Genomic DNA, 21,837 nt, shown 5'->3' with positions numbered 1-21,837 from the left:
TGTTTTAACACACATCTTTTTCTTTCTTCATTGCTTCTTTATGTGTGTTTAGTTGTGGCTTGACAGAATATCATGTCATTGCCTACAGGATCACGCGGTGGTCCAGGACCCCAGTTTGCAGGGTCGCGCGATGGTGGGCAGCACCAACAGCAGCAGCCAGGGTCTGGTGCGCGGCGTCCACGCAATTGGCAGAACGCAGACGATGAGTTCACCGATCGGATGCTGGACCTGATGGCGGATTTGCGAGTGAGAGTGCCACGCGCGGGCTACATTCGGACAGCTTGGGAAGGACAACATCATGACCCTCTCACCCCACATCAACACGGCAGAGTCGTTATCGCACCTGCAGATAACCCGATGATTTTTGACGCTATAGGCGGTGCTGGGCGGAACCTAAAGTCTATGCTGCGACACCTTGACGTAGCACCCTTCACCCTCCAGGTAATGGCACAACATCAGATGGACGTCCTAACACTAACCACCGCTAGCTTCATCTGTTACCTAAAGCATAATCGAGCGGATTTGCGCAAACAACAGCTGGTAATGGAGACCATGGTGCCTCATCTTCCAGTTCGTGTTATTATGAGACCTGCTGAGGCACAGGCAGAGGTTGCGCGTCTCTTAGACAATGTGCAAGCCTTGCGGGATGCCTTCTGGTTCGCAGATGGGCTAGAAGCCATACGACGCGCTGGTCCGAACGCTCCTCGCGGAGCTGATCTCTGGGATCAGCAGCTGTCAACATGGCGCAATAGAGTGACGCTGGCTGGAAAACTTCGGTTCCTGCACCTAATGGCGTTTATGCTTCAGGAACATCGTGCCAAAGAGGTGGCTGTTGGGGCAATCATTTTGACTCTTGTATCCTTCTCAGTTAGAGGGAATATGTCGGCAGCAAAAGTAACCAGAGTGGTAGCCGAGCTGACACCGGTGATGCCCTACGCAGGGGAAGCTTTAACAGCAGGAGATATTCAGCTGACATGGACAAACTTCGGGCAGTATGTAGATGATACTGTTATGCCAGCCATAATTCGAAGATGGCTGACTTACATTCCCCAGCATGCATTGAGGGTCCGTGTTGTACTTGCACAAGCTGCCGGTTCAGGACTTACGTCCCTAGACGTGATAGCGCGAGCCATACATGAGAACCCTGCTTTCCCGTGGATTTTAATTCAGCGAATGTACCCGGATCAGTGGGACAACGCAGGGCTTGCTATGAGAAGGGTGGGCAATAATCCCTATTATGGATTTCGTCATAACCTTGAGCACGTTAGAGCGAACCAATTCAGACATCTAGCTGCGTTCTGCGGGAGGCTTTTAATCGCTCTAGGAGACGAGTCTCTAGGCCGGTATCAGGGCTTCCAAAACGACCGACTCCGTGTGGACGTCTGGAACAAGCTGATTGCAGGCTATGTTACAGCTCGCGGTAGGGAAGCGCTTGATGTTGAGCGTCCAATGTCGGATGCAGAGGTGAGAATGCAAGCAGCTATGACAGACCAGGTTGCATTGTATCCGGCCAACCTGGGAGGACTCGCGAATATGGATGGGCACCCAGATGCTCCTCCCCCAAGACCTCGTCGACGACGACGCCCGGGACACCCCCGATACGGCAACGCTGCTGATTCATCGGACGATGATGATGATGATGATGATGGAGGAAATGCGGGGGCAGGAAGAGGTCATAGACATCACAGGCGTCAAGACGGAGACAGGTCAGGCGATGACGGTCGCGGCTCTGGTCATAGTAGATGTGATCGAAGTGCTACGCAATCTGATGGGGACTCCGGAAATGAGTATCAGATGGCCAGCCAAGAGCCAGCTCCTCAGCCGACCCGTACATTAACTCCTGGACAAAGACAGCTCCTTGAGCGACTTGAACTCATGCGAGCGGGAATTGACGAGAGAGAGCGAGAGAGGGAGAGAGAGCGAATGGCACAGGCGAAGGCAACTAGCGCAGACCAAACTCACCCTGGACTTGGGGCCTTGACAGAACAGGAAGACGAGGTGTTTGGCCCGCAAGTATCGGCATCAACGCAGCCTCCAGTAATTACAGCATCACCAGCTAAATCCGCGGCAGGACCAGCAAATCATCATGGGCCCAAATTAGAGACAGTCGTGTTAGGACCACCACCTGGGTTATCGTCTACACCGGCACAGCCCATTCCGTCTCCGAGTCCATTACGACAGCCTAAATACTCACTTGTTGATGGTCGATTAGTTGACCAATCTGGAAATAAATTGTCATCTGAGATGGTGAGTCAGAAGTGGACGTCACACCCACAGTCCTCCACCAGCGAGGACGAAGGTGCGTCTGAGGGAGGTGCACTCACTGACCCTAACAGAGATCAGCTGCCTGCCAATAATCAGTCAGCACCTGCCACACCCCGAGCTGAACAACCTCCGGCCTATGTTAGTCTCAACACACCGATGTATGCTGATAGCACAGATATGGCCCATGACTCACTTAACTCCACCATGTCGTCTGCACAGTGGTTTTATGATGATGACGGTCGAGATCCTGCAAATGCTGGCGGACAGGCTCATTTAGGGTCTGAGTTGGTCCGAGCTGGGCCGGCCGCAGGCCACGGAGCTCAACCAGGTCAACAACGCTCCTACTCGGTGGGGCACCCAGGGTCCGGATTATTCAACCCAGGACCTCCAGCAGGAGGATATTCACCCGCTCGATCCACAGATGGAGTACGGCAGAGGCATACTCAGTCCACTTCTTCATCAACTGGAAAATCTACTGGGACTGCCGCCGACCCCTCGACCCACTCCCGAGGAATATAACAGGTTTTTTCCACCTAGATCAGGCCACTCTGCACCGGCATCTTGAAGCAGTGGTTTTCAGGGAGTTTTTAATGCAGCTATCAGGAGCATTTGCACTAGTAGATAAGTTGATTCATGTTATGTTGGCTATGTGCGGTTGCACGGTTCTGAGCCATAGTGTTTTTAAGTTTGTAAGTGTCTTCTCGAGAAGGTTTTCCGTTTTACGCTTGGTGCTACTGCTGTAGCGTATGTCAGGGCTAGCATGACCATCTTAATCGTTAATGTAATTGTTGCACTGTAGTCTACTATAATATCATCAGTAATGATAGAGGTATTGATGAGGAAGGACATAATTATAACAACACGGAGAAGATCCAATAACAGAAACTACCTCATTTTCTAAATAGATAAATTAGTTCATTGTTTTCAAAAAAAAAAAAAAAAAAAAAGTTGAATGAGGCGCTGTGGGGATGTGTGCTTAACACACACACACACACATACACACGAACAGAGGGGTGGGGGAGGGGTGGAGGAGGGAAACTGCAGCAGGTTCAACTTGGAGTTTGCAAAATGTATGCATCCACGTGTTGAAGTGTTCACATATTGTTTTATGTTGAACATGCTCTTTTCATTTGACTTTTTTTTAGAAAACCTGATTTTCTTTGATTATGGTGCACTTTAATTTAATCTCCAAATAAGTAAATAAATAAATATATATATAATAAAAAATAATTATATAATAAATATATATATATATATATATATATATATATATATATATATATATATATATATATATATATGTATATATATATATATATATGTATATATATATATATATATATATATATATATATATATATATATATATATATACACATATATTTCTTAAGTAAATAAAAGTGAGGGGAAACCTGATAGGTGTTGTAGACTTGAATTACGTTAACAAACTAACTTTATATTATTGTCGTCATCATCATAGTCATAGGCCGTACTCACACTAGGTACAGTTGCCTCGAACCGGGCCAAAGCACGCTTGTCCCCCCTCCCGTCTCCCCCGACGGCCCGCGCTCACACCATATCGGGCCTCGGCACGCTTACGTCATCGCTGCTGCGCTGTTCAGAAGCGGTCTCTATGGCAAGCCTTTTTAGCATTTAAATCTTTGTTCTGACTCCATAAATATATTTAAGAGATATCTCTAATTATATTTTGACTAGTCATAATTATAATTCGACTAGTCAGAATAACAATTAGAGATATCTGCAATTGCAATTGTACTAGTACGAAATCAGATTGGAGATATCTGCAAATATATTATGACTAGTCATATTCCTCTATTGACTTCCATTGAAAAATATTTGCAGATATCTCTAAATGAGTTTTGACTAGTCACAATTGTAATTAGAGATATCTCTAACTGAGTTTTTACTAGTCATACATTTGGAGATGTCTTTAATTCGTAATATTTAGAGATATTTACAAATATATTTGAAGATATCTCTAATTAATTTACTAATAGTTGAATTACAGTTGTAGATATCTTGAATTGGATTTTTGACGAGTCAAAACTCAGTTAGAGATATCTGCAAATATTTTTCAATGGAAGTCAATAAAGGAATATGACTATTCATAATATATTTGCAGATATCTCCAATCTGATTTCGTACTAGTACAATTGTAATTGCAGATATCTCTAATTGTTATTCTGACAAGTCGAATTATAATTATGACTAGTCAAAATATAATTATCTCTCTAAATATATTTATGGATAGTCAGAACAAGGTTTAAATGTTAAAACGGCTTGCCATACGCTTTCACTCAGCAGCACAGTGAAGATTTCTCTAGTTATATCGTTTCAGTCGTTTGTTATGCAGTGACATGCAGTCAAATATTTCGCCAAACAGTCCTTAGGGATGCGGGGACACGCAGTCAGATATTTCGCCGTACAGATCCGCCACTTTTGGCGCTCATAAACAATCAAAGCTCTCGTGCTGCAGGAATGAGGAGGTCTGCTGAAGGCGCGCAGCTGGCGTGCTGGGAGGAGTTTGCGTCTTTAATAAACTACGGCAGTTTGCGATCACTGAACAGTAAGAATGATTAATAAATCCATATCAAACAGTCCCTTAAAAGTCACGTCTCGCTTTCGGTTTCGGGCTTTGGCGCGTTTCGCGCTCACACACAAGCGTACCGCGCCAAAGCCCAAGTGTACCGCACTCAGGCACACCTCTTCCAACCGGGCCAGGGCCGGCCAAGTGAACCGTGCTTGAGCCCGATTCAGCGCACTCACACTTCTCAAACGATCCGGGAAACGGGCCTGGGCACGGTACGGATGGCATAGTGTGAGTAGGCCCATAGTGTCTACCCCAGGGCAGCACTCATGAGGCGTCTGTGAGTTGACAGTGGGGGATGGGTGCTCAAGACACACACACACACATACACACGAACAGAGGGGTGGGGGAGGGGAACTGCAAGCAGTTAACACACTTCAACTTGGAGTTTGCTAAATGTATGCATCCACGTGTTGAAGTTTTCACATATTTGTTTCACATTAAACATGCTCTTTTCATTTGACTTTTTTTAGAAAATCCGATTTCTTTGATGGTGCACTTAAATCTCCAAACAAATTAATACATTTCTTTATTTATTATCTATTTATTTATTAATAATAAACAACTGATATAAAAACAGGGATTCCTGATCTATCAAGCATGTAGTTTGTATTTCTTTTTTACTATATATATTCATTCATACATTCATTCATGGGGATGCCACAGCGGAATGAACTGTCAACTTATATAGTAAAAAAATGAAATACAAACTACATGCTTGATAGATCACATACACATTTTTATTAAAGGTTTTTTAAGTAAATAAAAGTGAGGGGACAGCAGACCCTCAATTTAACCTCTAAACACATCTGATCGAACTAATTTGAGCTTCCAGAACTGGTTTGACACAGTATCACCAGTGATAAAATCATTCTCTAGTAACTCACTCACTCACTCACTCACTCAGTATCCTTCAGCATAGTTATTGATTTATCAGGGGTCGCCACAGCAGTATTAACCGCTAACTACTCTGGCATATGTTTCCTACAGCGGGCCCATCCGCTACGCCATTGCCTAATCCCTACCCCTAAACCTCACTCACTCACTCACTATCCTTCAGCATAGTTACTGATTTATCAGGGGTCGCCACAGCGAAATGAACCTCTAACTACTCTGGCATGTTTCATACAGTGGGCCCATTTGCTACGCCACTGCCTAATCCCTACCCCTAAACCTCACTCACTAACTATCCTTCAGCATAGTTACTAATTAATCAGGGGTCGCCACAGCAGAATGAACCGCTAACTACTCTGGCATGTTTCATACAGCGGGCCCATCCGCTACGCCACTGCCTAATCCCTACCCCTAAACCTCACTCACTCACTCACTCACTCACTCACTGTCCTTCAGCATAGTTACTGATTTATCAGGGGTCGCCACAGCGGAATGAACCACTAACTACTCTGACATGTTTTATACAGCGGGCCCATTTGCTACGCCACTGCCTAATCCCTACCCCTAAACCTCACTCACTCACTCACTATCCTTCAGCATAGTTACTGATTTATCATGGGTCACCACAGCAGAATGAACCGCTAACTACTCTGGCATATGTTTCACACAGCGGGCCCATCCGCTACGTCACTGCCTAATCCCTACCCCTAAACCTCACTCACTCACTCACTCACTCACTCACTCACTATCCTTCAGCATAGTTACTGATTTATCATGGGTCACCACAGCAGAATGAACCGCTAACTACTCTGGCATATGTTTCACACAGCGGGCCCATCCGCTACGTCACTGCCTAATCCCTACCCCTAAACCTCACTCACTCACTATCCTTCAGCATAGTTACTGATTTATCAGGGGTCGCCACAGCGAAATGAACCTCTAACTACTCTGGCATGTTTCATACAGTGGGCCCATTTGCTACGCCACTGCCTAATCCCTACCCCTAAACCTCACTCACTAACTATCCTTCAGCATAGTTACTAATTAATCAGGGGTCGCCACAGCAGAATGAACCGCTAACTACTCTGGCATGTTTCATACAGCGGGCCCATCCGCTACGCCACTGCCTAATCCCTACCCCTAAACCTCACTCACTCACTCATTCACTCACTCACTCACTCACTGTCCTTCAGCATAGTTACTGATTTATCAGGGGTCGCCACAGAGGAATGAACCACTAACTACTCTGACATGTTTTATACAGCGGGCCCATTTGCTACGCCACTGCCTAATCCCTACCCTTAAACCTCACTCACTCACTCACTATCCTTCAGCATAGTTACTGATTTATCATGGGTCACCACAGCAGAATGAACCGCTAACTACTCTGGCATATGTTTCACACAGCGGGCCCATGCGCTACGTCACTGCCTAATCCCTACCCCTAAACCTCACTCACTCACTCACTCACTCAGTATCCTTCAGCATAGTTACTGATTTATCAGGGGTCGCCACAGCAGAATGAACCACTAACTACTCTGACATGTTTTATACAGCGGGCCCATCCGCTACACCACTGCTTAATCCCTACCCCTAAACCTCACTCACTCACTCACTATCCTTCAGCATAGTTACTGATTTATCAGGGGTCACCACAGCAGAATGAACCGCTAACTACTCTGGCATATGTTTCACACAGCGGGCCCATCCGCTACGTCACTGCCTAATCCCTACCCCTAAACCTCACTCACTCACTCACTCACTCACTCACTCACTGTCCTTCAGCATAGTTACTGATTTATCAGGGGTCGCCACAGCAGAATGAACCGCTAACTACTCTGGCATATGTTTCACACAGCGGGCCCATCCGCTACGCCACTGCATAATCCCTACCCCTAAACCTCACTCTCTCACTGACTCACTCACTCACTCACTGTCCTTCAGCATAGTTACTGATTTATAAGGGGTCACCACAGCAGAATGAACCGCTAACTACTCTGGCATGTTTTATACAGCAGGCCCATTTGCTACGCCACTGCCTAATCCCTACCGCTAAACCTAACTCACACACTCACTCACTATCCTTCAGCATAGTTACTGATTTATCAGGGGTCGCCACAGCGGAATGAACCGCTAACTACTCTGGCATGTTTCATACAGCGGGCCCATTTGCTACGCCACTGCATAATACCTACCCCTAAACCTTACTCTCTCACTCACTCACTCACTCACTCACTGTCCTTCAGCATAGTTACTAATTTATCAGGGGTCGCCACAGCAGAATGAACCTCTAACTACTCTGACAAATGTTTCATACAGTGGGCCCATCATTTTCACTCACACTAATACACTACTGCTAATGTAGTTGATCAGTTCCACTATAGCGCATGGGTTTGGACTGTGGAGGAAACCTACGCCGACACGGGGAGAACATGCAAACTCCACACAGAAATGCCAACTGGCCCAGATGACACTCGAACCAGCGACCTTCTTGCTGTTAGACAACTTCTTGTCGGCATAAACCAAGCCATAACTGTAAATTATTCTCAATATCAGAGAGGATGATTAGTCATATAACAATGATGTAGAAGCATGTAACCCTCAATGTAAATCAACCTTAACATAAAATGTGAACTTATTCATCAATCTGATTGACTAATAGAAATGTTGTTCCAGGTTCAACAGGTCAAGGGTGTCAAACTCAGTTCCTGGAGGGCCACAACCCTGCACAGTTTAGTTCCCAGCCTGCTTCAACAAACCTTTAGGTTTCAAACCATAGACATTATAATAGAAAGCTAAACGCCTCATGGTCCGCTTCAGTCTGTTGTTCCGATAAGTCAACGAGGTTAATCCGGTTATGACTGCGCTATAAACAGAGGCAACTGAACAGAGGAGCTGCTGTTTTGCCTGATATAAAATATAAGAACAGTGTATTTTCTTAACTGATTATAATTTTATGGTGTCAAAAAAAGAAACTTCCTGGCAGGATTATGGCCCTCCATAACCACGTCTGGACACCCCTGGTTTAAAGTGATCTATTGTCTGGGTAGGTGTTGTATATCCAATTTAAACTAGCTTGTAATAAGCTGCCAGTACATTTCCTGTTATTTTACAGACATATTTCTCTAGATATTATTTCTTATACACTTTATTATTCAAATACTGAAATATCAGTAAAAGTCACTTTGTTAAACTGTAGAGTTGAATTTTCCACATCAAAAAAGTGGACAGAGCAGAGATCGACATCCCATAATTAATTTTGTTATGAGTTTAGTTTTTTGTAATGCATATAGTGTATAAACGGCTCTAAATAGCTGTCCCACAGTAAAAGCTCTTCATGGAAAAACGGTATAGTTGTTGTACCAAACATTGAATTAGTTATAATAAAGTTCTACTTTTCAAGTTCATAAAAGTGATATCAAGGCTTGTTAATGGGGCATCTAGCTATCTATTATAATGTCTGTTTCAAACAAGCCTGGAGGACTCAATTAGTTTGATCAGGGGTGTTTCATTGAAGTAAAGCTGAACTGTGACCTGTAGCCTTCCAGGAAGAGTTTCACACATGTGAAATGTTGATCCAAGAACATGTTCCACTAGGTGAAATCACAATATCGGTGTATTCAGCACTCTCATTATGCAAAAAGCACAAGTTTAATAGAAACAGTGAATGCAAAGTAAGGCAACTGAAACTTCTGTCAATGAGAGACTGACTGTCTTCATACAGAGCTCAGTCTGAGGCCTACCCTCTGACCAGGCTGATCAGGCTCTTTCATCCTCCTTCTCCTCCTTCTTTTCCTTCCCTCTTTTCAGGTTGTCGCCATTGTTCATATCTAAATTTGTAACACCTGTGTCTATTCTGGCTCATATTTTGCACATGCACCTGTGAAAAAAATAATACAGAACTGGCACACATTCATACAGCTATCGTATCATTCCAAGTGTTTTATTTTTTTTTAAACTGACACTCTTTCTGTTTGGTGTTTTGTAACAAGAGCATCACAGTTCAAATCTGTTATAGTGGGCACACATCTGTTTAGACTTTTGTGTAAAGAGTGTCTGAAACTGCCTGAACTTAAGTTATTACAGAAAGACCATGGCTTTATTCCATTGAGAATTTGGCTGAAAAATATAAAATGCATGTAGTATTAATACATTATTATTATCAGTGTTGGGTAAACGATTTAAAAAAAGTAATGAATTACTACAACATTAAAGTTGTATTTACAGCTCTTCCAGAATACTTATCAATATTTCTTGAAACTAGTAACTAAACACACAAACAAATATCCACAAATACACTACAGCAATGGACTTGTAGTTTTGTAGAATTGGTGTTAATAAGGTAAGAGTGAAGAGTTTCAGTGAGTCTGTGTCAGTTTTCACGTTTAGTGTCTGAGCAGTTAAAAAAGGCTGTAAATTGCTTTTCTACCATATCTAAAATGTAATTAATTTACTCAAGAAGAAACGTAATCACTTCACTCAATACTATCAGAATCTCTATAAATCTCAGTGCATAGGAAATATAAATCAAACACTTTTTATTCTTTAAATATAATTTAAACCTGGCCTTTTAGCTTTCCTAACTTAAACAAATACTTTATTATCAACATGTTATTTAGATAACAAACAGAACTCTGGAAAAAGTTGAACATATAAAAAGTTTCCAAGTGATTTAACTATATATTATACACAGAACTGGCAAATGTCTTAATTCATTGTTTACATTTGAATGAAATAAACAGGCTTGAAGTATTTTTTATTTATTTTATTTTTACATTTTTTAAGTTTTAGAAAAAATATATATTCACTTTGTGATTTCGTTACAGTAAGTTAACTGATTATTTTGGACTATACTCCCATCACTGATTATATTCATCTTTATCTAAAATGTAATTAAATTACTCAATAAGAAATTTAATTCACTCATACTATTTATAATATATATATAAATCTCAGTGCAAAGGAAATATAAACAATACACTTTTTATTCTTTATAAATGATTTAAACCTGGCATTTTAGCTTTCTTAACTTAAACAAATACTTATTAACATGTTATTTAGATAAACAGAACTCTGGAAAAAAAGTTAAACATGTATACAAAAAGTTTACAAGTGATGATACCATTTATTATACACGGATATACATCAAATTATATATATAATATTCCGCCTAATTTCCTCCCGGTTGGACTCGGAGCTCCTCTCCTCCTTTCGTTCCCGGGCAGCTGAGCTCTTTGTAGCCGGAGGGAGCGTAGCTGCGGGCGGGGAAGGTGCGCGGTGCGGTCGCTGACAGTGTAGGACAGACAGACAGTTCAAAGAACACACAAACCAGGAAAACGTTTGATTCTGTTGCGTGTCGCTCTCGCGGGCCGTTTCGCGCTTTTATGCCACAGTATTCCTCGGATCTGCTACTGTACAGCCTAAACTAAGTTACATACTGTACTTCTGTGTTGTCCGTTCCCTCGGGGATACAACGCGATCTGCGCAGAAACAGTACGATTTAAATCTAGAATAAAGTACCGTGCTTAAGGACACCAAATATAAGGCTTTCTTGACGCAGTTTGGTCATTTTCATTTAAATACTAAATAAAGTACAATTTTATTTATACTGTCTCTTTTATTCTGTGAAGTAACCATAGTTCCTTGCTGCCGCCATCTTTATTATTTCGCACTTCGCCTCTGATTCGTCAGATCAATAGGGGGCGTGACATCCTCCTTGTATCTTTCTGATTGGCCAGATCCTAAAAGTGTGTATCATTGCGTCATTGCAGTTCTCCTAGAGGGCGCTGTGTTATGCACACTTTTGGGGTGGGGGGATACACACTTAGATACAAAAGTACACTTAGATGTAAAAGTGTATTTTGAGGACAAGTGAGATTTTAAGCCAGGACACCATTTTGAAGCATGCTGAATACTGCTATATGGTCAGACAAATGAGGATCAAGAAAAAGTCCTCATTTGTCAAGGTGGGCCTCATTTTACTGGTGTGTACTCTGGCGAAAGTCCTCATTTTGGACATAAGCAAGTACACACTCTCACACACACTCTCTCTCACACACACACTCACTCAGACACTCTCACACTTACACACACACACACAGTCTCTCTCTCTCTCTCTCTCTCTGACACACACACAAAACACACACTCTCTCTTACTTACACACACACACACAGACAGGCACACACACACACACACAAACAAAACACATTCTGTCTCACACACACACACAAACAAACTCTTTCTCTCTATTACACACACACACACACACACATACACAATGCTGCTGACTTCTCCTGCAGAGGATTCTGGGTAAATCTCTCGTCAGTCTTCAGCGCAGTTTCACTGATGATCCAGAACTAAACCCAAACCCAGGGCAGAGCGGCTCAGTGAATGTGGTCTGGACTGAGTGGATGAGGCTCATTGTGTCTCTATAGATGTTGTAGAAGATCAGAGTTCCTGCACTGTGATCCACAAACACTCCTATTCTCCTGCTGAGCGGCTTCACTGGGAGAGCAGTGTCTCGGTTATTGTGTCTGAATGTGAAACTGGAGGAAGAGCAGAGCAAACTCCAGGACTGAGCATTAAATCCAAACTCACACTCAACACGTCTTCCCTTCCTCCTGATGCTCTTATATGACACTGATATACACGTATAATAATCTCCACTCCAGTTAATCTCCCAGTAACAGCGTCCACACACACTCTCTCTGCACAACACCTGAAGATGATCCTCAAATCTGTCTGGATGATCAGGATACGGCTGATTCACTCTCACACTCTTCACCTCTCTGTTCTTCTCAGACAGTCTGAGTTCAGTGTTTGCTGTGTTTGGATCCAGAGTGAGTAAACAGACATCTGAACACAAGAACACACACATTTATAACCACAGGTGTGTGTGTGTGTGTGAAAGAGAAAGAGAGAGAGTGTGTGTGTGAGAGAGAAAGTGTGTGTGTGTGTGTGTGGGAGAGAGAAAGAGAGAGTGTGCGTGTGAGAGAGAGTGAGAGAGAGAGAGAGAGAAAGTGTGTGTGTGAGAGAGTATGTGTGTGTGTGTGTGTGTGTGTATACGTGTGTCTGTGTTTGAGAGAGAGACTGTGATCCGCTCACAATGATCCGCTCCACTGTCTCCAACACACAACTGGAACTCTTTACTCGTGGACTTACTGTTTTTATCACTGTCATTACCTTTATCCTGTTTCACAAATTACCATTAATCTATTTTTATTTTTATTAATATTTTTAGTTTTACTGATATATTGTTATTTTTATTAATCTATTTTTTTTTACATTTCTTTTCTTTATTTCTATATTATATTCTATGTTCATATTTGTTTGCACTACTGTCCTTTTTGCACTGTCTTGTCTGTACGCAGCGACGCTGCACTGCTTTGGCAATACGAATGTACAGTTATTTGTCATGCCAATAAAGCACCTAAAATGTGAAATGTGACTGTGTGTGCCCATGTGTGATTGTCTGTTTGTGTGTGTGTGTCTGTGTGTGTGTGAGTGAGAGAGAGACAGTGTGTGTAAAAGAGAGAGCTTGTGTGTGTGTATGTGTGTGTTTGCGCATGTGTATGTATGTGTGTGCGTGAGTGTGGGAGAGCGTGTCTGTATCTATGTGTAAGAGAGAGAGAGCGTGTGTGTGTGTGTGTGAGAGAGAGAGTGTATGTGTCTATTTGAGTGTGTGTTTGTTTGTGTGCATGTTCACTGCTGTGAGCATGTGTGAGCGTGTGTGTGTGTGTGCGCGTGTATGTGTGTGTGTGCGTGTGCATGTGTGAGAGTGTGTGTGTGTGTGTGTGTGCATGTGTGTGTGTATGTGAGTGTGTGTGTGTGTAAGAGAGAGAGAATGTGTGCGTGTGTGTGTGTAGTCCTACATTTGCGTGGTCCTGCTGTAATCCTCGTGTGTCCTCCATGATCCAGACTGTAAACACACACAGATGGAGAGAATGAGCTGTTTAGTTTCCCCCTCAGCTAATAAGCTAAAGCTAGCACTGAGCTGCTCAGCTACACGCTCCAAACTCTTGAGCTAAAACACACAACACTTGTTGGTTGAGCCGGGATGCACAATGAATGTAACACAGTGAGTTCTTTTCCTCTGCTGTTGGTGAAGCGAGCGCAGATACTGCTCATGTTGATGGAGACACCCTGCTGCAACATTCATTTCTTACAGTGATCACACTTAGCTTTGCCATCGTTCTTTAGCACATGCAGCATTTGAGCACATGTTGCAGTCCATCTCTAAACTATGTTCAGATTATTAAAGCTGCACGCCAGCGCCCAAGTTCCTGACAGATTAGCAAGTGAAAAATACACATGTGTGCACAGAGAAGAGGACTCCAGATGTTGATTTTAGAACAAGAGTCTGAACATTAATCCAAGTGTCTGATTCCAGAATCTGAATCCATCTTCAATCCCCAACCCTATTCCTGACCTGATATTGTAGGATTCTTCAGCAGAAATGGAGGAAGAAGTTTCTCTGCTCAGCTCAAATGCTGAAACTGTACAGTGTGTCCCGCTTAATGTCACTGTAACTGAGCCAATACACTCCAACATTTACAGAGGAGATTCATTTCACACTCAATGATTTGCTCTTCATAGACATGACTGGAATACTCTACAAGCTGTATCTTCTGTCTGTCCTCACCCCATAACCCTCACAGAAAACTGAAGCTGATCACAAAAGAGCTTTCTAGTGTCTTTTTAAAGCCATTCAGTGTAAAAGCACAAGGCCAGTGCTGCTCCACATACTTGAGTTTGTCCAGTGTGTAGTTTGGATCCTCCAGTTGTTCAGAGAGCAGCTTGACTCCTGAATCTCCTGGATGATTGTAGCTCAGATCCAGCTCTCTCAGGTGTGAGGGGTTTGAAGTCAGAGCTGAAGACAGAAAACCACAGCCTTCCTCTGTCACCATACAGCCAGACAATCTACAAACACAGCAATAGTCCACATCACACAGTTGGACAATCACACATCTCTTTGTGTTGTGAAGATGCTGACTGCTGTTTCTGCTCATGTCAACAGCAGTGATGAACACACACATCCTGATCAGCTCTCCTTATTGATCGAGCCCTCGCATCAGCAAACACACACACTCACACACTCAACAAGGACTCGACATCATCTGTAGAAGTGTACAGAGCAAAGACATTGTTCATAATACACCACATCAAGCTGTAAAGTCTGCTGTGAGGAGAAAGAAGACACACTTGAGCTCAGAAGATCATCTTAAAGTCATGTATAAAACACAACAGGAAATGAGCTGATTTCATCATTTATATTGTGATTCTGTTGTGGACTAAAACTAAATGAGCTCAGACAAACACAAAGCCGCTCTCTTCATGTGTTCATCACCTGATCCACAGTCACATTCACACTGATGCTCCATTAGGGGACTTTTATTCTGTCAGGAGAGAAACACCTGATCAATATTCATGACTGCTGACTCTCCTTCACATTCAGCCTTTACCAGATATTGTTTTAGATGAGCGAGTAATCAGGATTATTTCACACACTTTATCATGAGACTTTTATTTGTTTTCAAGAAACTGAAACTGCACAAATATGAGAGCAGCTCAAACCTTCAGCAGGACACAAAACAGCTTCACTTTAGCGTTTAACTCTGCTGCTTTCACACCTCCAGATCCACTGTTCTGCTCTGAAACTGGATTACCACTGGTATAACACAACCTGGTAAAGTTTTCAAACAGTGAACTAAGACTGCAACTATTAGTGAAATCTATATTAAAGGTCTTTAAATATGATTTAGATTTACATTAATTGTTTTTCATGTTTAAATCTGATTTATTCTTGTGTTTAAAGCGTTTGTCATTCCTCTACTTCAGTGTCTCAGACTCATTCTGAAATGATTATTAAATGCTGGATTAATGCACAAGAGAGTTTGGCGAACACGTTTTACACCATTTCAAATATATATTATATGTGCGGCTGTATAAGTCACATACAGCGCTCAGCATAATGGAGGACAGCCCATTCTGAAAACCAAGACTTTCCTCCATTTCTCAGTCAATATAGGCAGTGTATTCTGCTGCATTTAAACAGAACACATTTATTAAACAGATTTATTTATGACAATCATATTTAAGTCAGCAAACACATTTCAAAATTGAAAGATAATACAATTAAATTCAAGCTAAATATTGCAAAAACCCTACAAAATTTCAGCTGAATCTTTCCATTGTTTTGCTTCTCTTAATTTTTCCTCTTTTTTTATTTGTATTTAATATTTTTTCTATAACACATACATTTGAGGGTGCTAGTTTTTACACTAAATCTGTAAATGTTTTGCTTCTCTTGATTTTTAAATTTGTATTTAATATTTTTCTATAACACATAGATTTGGTTGTATTTGTTTTTGGACCGTTATCATAAGTTATTTTGTTAGATGAGCTCCAGATTTGGCTAATCTATTGTATATGCACAAATATAATACTTTAGAGCTTCCTATTAAAATATGAATGTAAAAGAGAGATCAGTGAGGGGTGTACTTATATATGCTGAGCACTGTATATTGTTCACCCAGAGTGTTTACATGGTCAAACAGCAGTAATACAACAAGCATTGAGTTTGGGCTAGCTTCTGCAGATGGACATTGCTGTACACTGTGGGGGAGTGGGGGAGTGTCTGTTGTCTCTCAGGTGTGAATTATTCATGAGCATTGTCACTCACACATACAGCTGAGATCACCCAAAACAACCTTAACAATATGTAGATCATTGTAATGTTTTCTCTGAATGAGAGAACAGGATAATTTTCACATAATTGTGCAGTAAATATTCTAGTCTACAAGACTGCTTACTCTAAACGCTTCAGGCACATTCAGTCTGGTTTATGGATCTTATTTCAGCTACATTTGTTTCTCCAAAACCTACTAACCACACATAATATTTATTTAGAAAAAAAAACACAAGCATGTACATCAATATTTCTCACATATTATTGTAGCTCAGTTTGTGCTGAACACAAATGAAACACAGTTCTGAGTAATAAGTAGCTGAATCAGGGCATGTCAAAACATCTCAGGGGTCCCAAAATCACCTCAGACTCCTGAGGGTTAACTACAGGTATAGTATGAGCAGTGTGAAACACAATTACTGATAAACTATAATTCCTGTTATCTGGGGTTTAGTATCACCCAGAGTCAACATGTTCAAGCATGAAGAGCTCTAATATGAAACTGTCTGACTGTAGTTATTGTAGAGTGGAGAATCATTTACCTCAGTGTGTCCAGTTTACAGTGTTGACTCTTCAGTCCATCAGAGAGAAGCTTCACTCCTGAATCCTGCAGGTCATTGTTACTCAGGTCCAGCTCTCTCAGCACACAGTTCGAGGATTTTAGAGCTGAAGACAAACTCTCACAACACTGAACAGTGAGATTACACGTGGCCAATCTGAGAAAGAAGAACACACATTACTAAAAACCACACTGTTAATGTGATCAGTCAAAACAAAACAAAAAATCAATCAATCAATCAATCAAGCAGGTGTTTAAACTCAGACCTCAGTGTCTCCAGTGTACAGTGTTGACTCTTCAGTCCATCAGAGAGAAGCTTCACTCCTGAATCCGGCAGGTCATTGTTACTCAGGTCCAGCTCTCTCAGCACACAGTTTGAGGATTGTAGAGCTGAAGACAAACTCTCACAAGAATCGGCAGTGAGTTTACACGTCATCAATCTGAGAAAGAAGAACACACATTACTAAAAACACACTGTTAATGTGATCTGTCTGATGTAACAAAACAAAAAATCAATCAATCAATCAATCAATCAATCAATCAGGTGTTTAAACTCAGACCTCAGTGTTTCTAGTTTACAGTGTTGACTCTTCAGTCCATCAGAGAGCTTCTTCACTCCTGAATCCTGCAGGTCATTGTTACTCAGGTCCAGCTCTCTCAGCACACAGTTTGAGGATTGTAGAACTGAAGACAAACTCTCACAGGACCGAACAGTAAGTTTACAGCACTGTAGCCTGTGTAGAGGACAAACACAATATGTATGTGTTAATCTGGTGTGTTTGATAGTCTGAAGCACATCTGACTGTAGTGACTGGTTTAACTTCACTAATTAGTGAGCACATCTGCTGATTTTAGCTTTAAATAGTATTTATGTCTATTGTTACGGCTCAGTATCTGTGCCTGTGTAAAATATTGTTACGGCTCAGTATCTGTGCCTGTGTTTGTTTGTATTTTTTTTCTCTCTCCCTCCTTCTCTACCTATCATTTTCTTTAGGTCCGCCCAGCTCATCTGCCTATTGGCCAAGCTAGATGCCAGTCATCATTACCATTTGCGATGACATCATCATTGTCCAATCACAAGCAGACTTCCCCACTTTTAAAGGAAGCCGGTGCAGTCGAAAGCTAGCTTGCTTTTTGCTTGCTCACTGTTGTGTGTTTGCTATGTTGGTTGACTGTGTGTTTTGCTGGATGGCTGGATTATGTGACAGTTTCTTGTGTTATGTGTGTTATAATCATTTGTGCTGAAATCGATCTTTAAAAGTGTTCTAATTGTGTTTTCTCTCTGATTACCAGATATACGACATCAGTGGGATTCGAGGAACAGGGTAGATGTCACGTGACCTACATGTTGCTACACGTAGGAGATACCAATGTATTATACACACTAGTTTAGAAGTGTGCGCCACTAATTGTGAGTTTTGTTTACGTTTGTGTTTAGAAGTGTAGTTTAGATAGGGCGTGAAAACTTTTCTTTCTCTTTCTTTTATTAGATAGTATAGAGATTGTGGGTTCTAGTTAGAGTTGTGTTTTGTTATATTATTTTCTTTTCTTTGGCGCCACTTTTGTTCCTCCTCCCCTTTATTACAACCATTTATTCTTGTTTTCTTTATTTTGTATATACTTTATCTTTTTTTCCACTTTGTAAAATAAACACTTATTTTAACATAATTTGGTTGTTTGTCTGCTCCATTGCCGCCACCATTCATAAAGAGTCATAAGTTTTTAAATGTTGTTTTAACCCTAGCGTTTCCATCTTAAAATAACCGTAACACTATAAAACACAAATGGCTTCATTCAGATGTTCCAATAGCCCAACTCTTTATGTAACACCTAACACTGCAAAACAGGAATTTTTGAAATAATTTATTATTATTTAACAAACAAACTAATGACAATAATCTTCTGTAGCATCTTAAAAGTTGCATCTCAAAGCATTTTTCAGAATAAAGTGAAAGATGCATATGTGACAGAAATAAAGAAGATATATATAAATATATTCATTGTAGTTTGCTGCTTGTGTGTTTTTGTTTCTAAAGATTCCTCCATGTCAGTGATCAGGACTGTCTGCCCTGTAATCTTGCCTGCAGTTTCTCAGCCTTATCCAGCTGTGACCGTGTATAGGATAAGTGGTAGTGATTGATGTTGATAACAACCAATCAGGGGCCAGTGCTGCCTATTTTAGAGCCGGTTGGCTGTGTTAGGTGATGTGTCACCTCCAGCCCCGCCTTTCTTGTTCCGCGTTTGTTGACATCTGTTTCAGGTATGTTAGCGGTTGTGTGTCTCTCTCTCTCTCTCTCTCTTTCGATTAACGTTTGGATTAATCATCGTGGTTTCATTTTTAGCCTGGTTTTTCGTTGGTTTTCCTGTTGGTTGCCATGGAGTTAATGACTGCCACCCATTCAGCTCGCTTGTAGCATAAATGGAGATGACTAATTCGTAATACATGAGTGTACTACTCCCGGCTTGGTAAGTTTCTTATGTAGAGATTTAAAGGGGAATGCTAGCGTGTGATTTTGCAAACAGTAACCGTTTTTGCATGTGCATATCTCTTGTAGGATTCTCCCTCTCTGTCCTGGGCGATTTATAAATAAAGATCTAGCATCTGTAACATTACTCCGGTTGTGTTTGAAAGATTCTGCTATCCTGAGATCTCTAGGGGAAAGAACTACTCCTGTTGTTTACTACTGCTGCCTGCTTCTACTATCTGCTGCTGCTACATTTACTGCTGCAGTTACTACTAGCTGCTACTGCTACCCGCTACTACTATCTGCTGCTGCTACATTTACTGCTGCAGTTACTACTAGCTGCTACTGCTATCCGCTAACTATCTGCTTGCTGCTACTCTACTGTTGCAGTTACTGCTAACTGCTACGACTAACTGTTACCTGCTCTATTTATTGCTGTTGTTACTACGACCTGCTACTACTATCTCCTATTGCTACTGTTATATAATTTGTGATTTTTGTTCTGTTTGGTTGTGTGATTCGGTGTGCAAAAGAGTGAGTTTTGTGTTCTGTGTGAATCTTGCTTTTCTATAGCGAAACTACAGAAGCTGTATTTGGTTTTTCTTTTCTTGTGTTTGGTTTGTTGTTTGTTTTACTCTTGTATAATTTATCCCGTATATTGATTTTGATTTTCCTTGCAGGAACTGAGGTCCCATGGGTGCAGGATCTTGAGGTGGTGGTGGTGTCACTGCACTTGACATTTTTGCTGTGGACGGTTTGGGAAGTGTGGAGTGTGTGGATCTAGTGTGGTGTGTGTGTGTGGAAGTGTGCTTTTTGAACACAACGGAGCACTGGTGATTCCCCCCCCCCCATGTGTGACCTCAGCCCTGTAAGTTAGTTTATTCAATTTATTTCCCCGGTTAATTTCATTTTCATATTTACTTTGTAATAACGTTGTTGTTTTCTTTTTTTATTTTATTTTACTGCAGTTGTGTTGGAGGGAGGTGCTGGCAAAATGTTCAGAGAATGTAATGTGACCATTTTAATCTGCCACAAATTCTGAAAATAAATTTTGTACTTTTATACTATACCCACGTCTCTTGCCTATCCATATGAGAACTGAACCTGTGTGGCCTAAGAGTAAGGTTTAAGCCAATTTCTATTTCCTGGGAGAAAACCTCTCAGGTGGCGTAGTCGGATTTGCTTTGTGGATAAATTGTCAATCCCTACTCTTCCCCCCCCCCCCCCCCCCCCCCCCCCCATATTGCCTCCTGCCACACAGCCATGTCCACCATTTCAGTTGTCTCAAGTACAGCAGTTTCAATCTTCTCTAGTACATAGGACACAGTTTCTAGCGCTAACGGTATCTTGTAGCGAGGACATAAACAAGGATGTCAACAACGGGAAATGCTGTTTGGCACTGCTAACAATTCAGCTAAAAATTCAGTGCAAAAAAATGCAGAGTCTCTCTATGCGGACGCTTTCCCTGCCTTCCACATCTCAGATAACTAACACTCTAAAGATATGAGAATGTTTCATATGACTTACACATGCTTATTCTGAATATGTGTGACAGATTCTTGTCAGATGATATTTTAGAGAGCTGGCGTGAGCTTCAGCTGTGTCCTCTGTGTAATTTTCTGTCTCATTCAGGCTCACACTGATACGGCTAACAGCTACTCTGAGTGATAGGATTTACACAGTGCAAAAGTGCGTGCTTGTAGAGCCGTGACACTTTTCCTGGTGACGTGGAGCCGATCTGCAAATCACAGCACAATACATTAGCTGACCAATCAGAGCCTCTTGAGGACGGGCCTTTCAGAGGAACTAAGACATATGACATTGTTCTTCATGTTAGCTGAGTAGCTGTATATAGTCAAACTCAGATATATGAAAAATAAGCTGATTTTCTACAAGTGAAGCATGAGCACACATCGCATTGCATTCTATCAACACAACCAAGCCTTAAAAACACACTCTAGACCCCCCTTTAAGGACATCCAGGCAGTCTAGAGGTGTTTGAAACCTCCAGAAAGGTGGGCTCGCATCATCATGGAGGGTTTCACTAGCTCCACTATAGCTCTGTGCTCCTGCTGTTTATTCTGATCAACTCAATTAATTTCTAGAGCACTTTTAATCAACCACAATGGCTACCAAAGTGCTGTACATAAACCACAGAATACAAGCAAACATACAAGAAACCAAATACATCTGCTCACAACACACGAGTAAAAGCTGAAGAAAATAAGTGTTTCATTGACCTCTGAAAAGACTCAAGAGTTGGAGAAGTTCTTAAGGAGAGTGGAAGATCGGCTCAAAGTCTTAAAGCTGCTACTGAAAAAGCTCTATCACCTCCACATATCAAGCGTGATCGAGAAA

General features: G+C 41.7%; 1 protein-coding gene and 1 long non-coding RNA gene across 3 annotated transcripts in view; one reads left to right on the top strand and one right to left on the bottom strand.

Moving 5' to 3' along the window:
• Positions 1 to 10,555: 10,555 nt before the first annotated feature.
• The window catches only part of LOC108183675 (NACHT, LRR and PYD domains-containing protein 3), a 34,847-nt gene continuing 23,565 nt past the window's right edge, over positions 10,556 to 21,837 (bottom strand). The window contains exons 7-12 of one of the 2 annotated variants that reach the window (XM_068219912.2): positions 17,575 to 17,748; positions 17,281 to 17,454; positions 16,998 to 17,171; positions 14,514 to 14,687; positions 13,640 to 13,686; positions 10,556 to 12,623 (exon numbers count right to left, since the gene is read on the bottom strand). In XM_068219912.2, coding sequence (XP_068076013.1) covers positions 12,097 to 12,623; positions 13,640 to 13,686; positions 14,514 to 14,687; positions 16,998 to 17,171; positions 17,281 to 17,454; positions 17,575 to 17,748 — 1,270 coding nt within the window. In that variant the 3' untranslated portion in view covers positions 10,556 to 12,096. The remainder of the gene's footprint in view (positions 12,624 to 13,639; positions 13,687 to 14,513; positions 14,688 to 16,997; positions 17,172 to 17,280; positions 17,455 to 17,574; positions 17,749 to 21,837) is intronic. The other variant, XM_073947356.1, reaches the window with a different exon arrangement.
• Positions 19,050 to 20,347, top strand: LOC141381739 (uncharacterized). The gene is made up of 3 exons (XR_012402389.1): positions 19,050 to 19,274; positions 19,357 to 19,480; positions 19,570 to 20,347. It is a non-coding gene; the product is annotated as an uncharacterized lncRNA (long non-coding RNA).

Source organism: Danio rerio, chromosome 4 (assembly GCF_049306965.1).
Source record: "Danio rerio strain Tuebingen ecotype United States chromosome 4, GRCz12tu, whole genome shotgun sequence".
NCBI lineage: Eukaryota > Metazoa > Chordata > Actinopteri > Cypriniformes > Danionidae > Danio > Danio rerio.
This window is presented reverse-complemented; position numbering and strand designations above follow the sequence as displayed.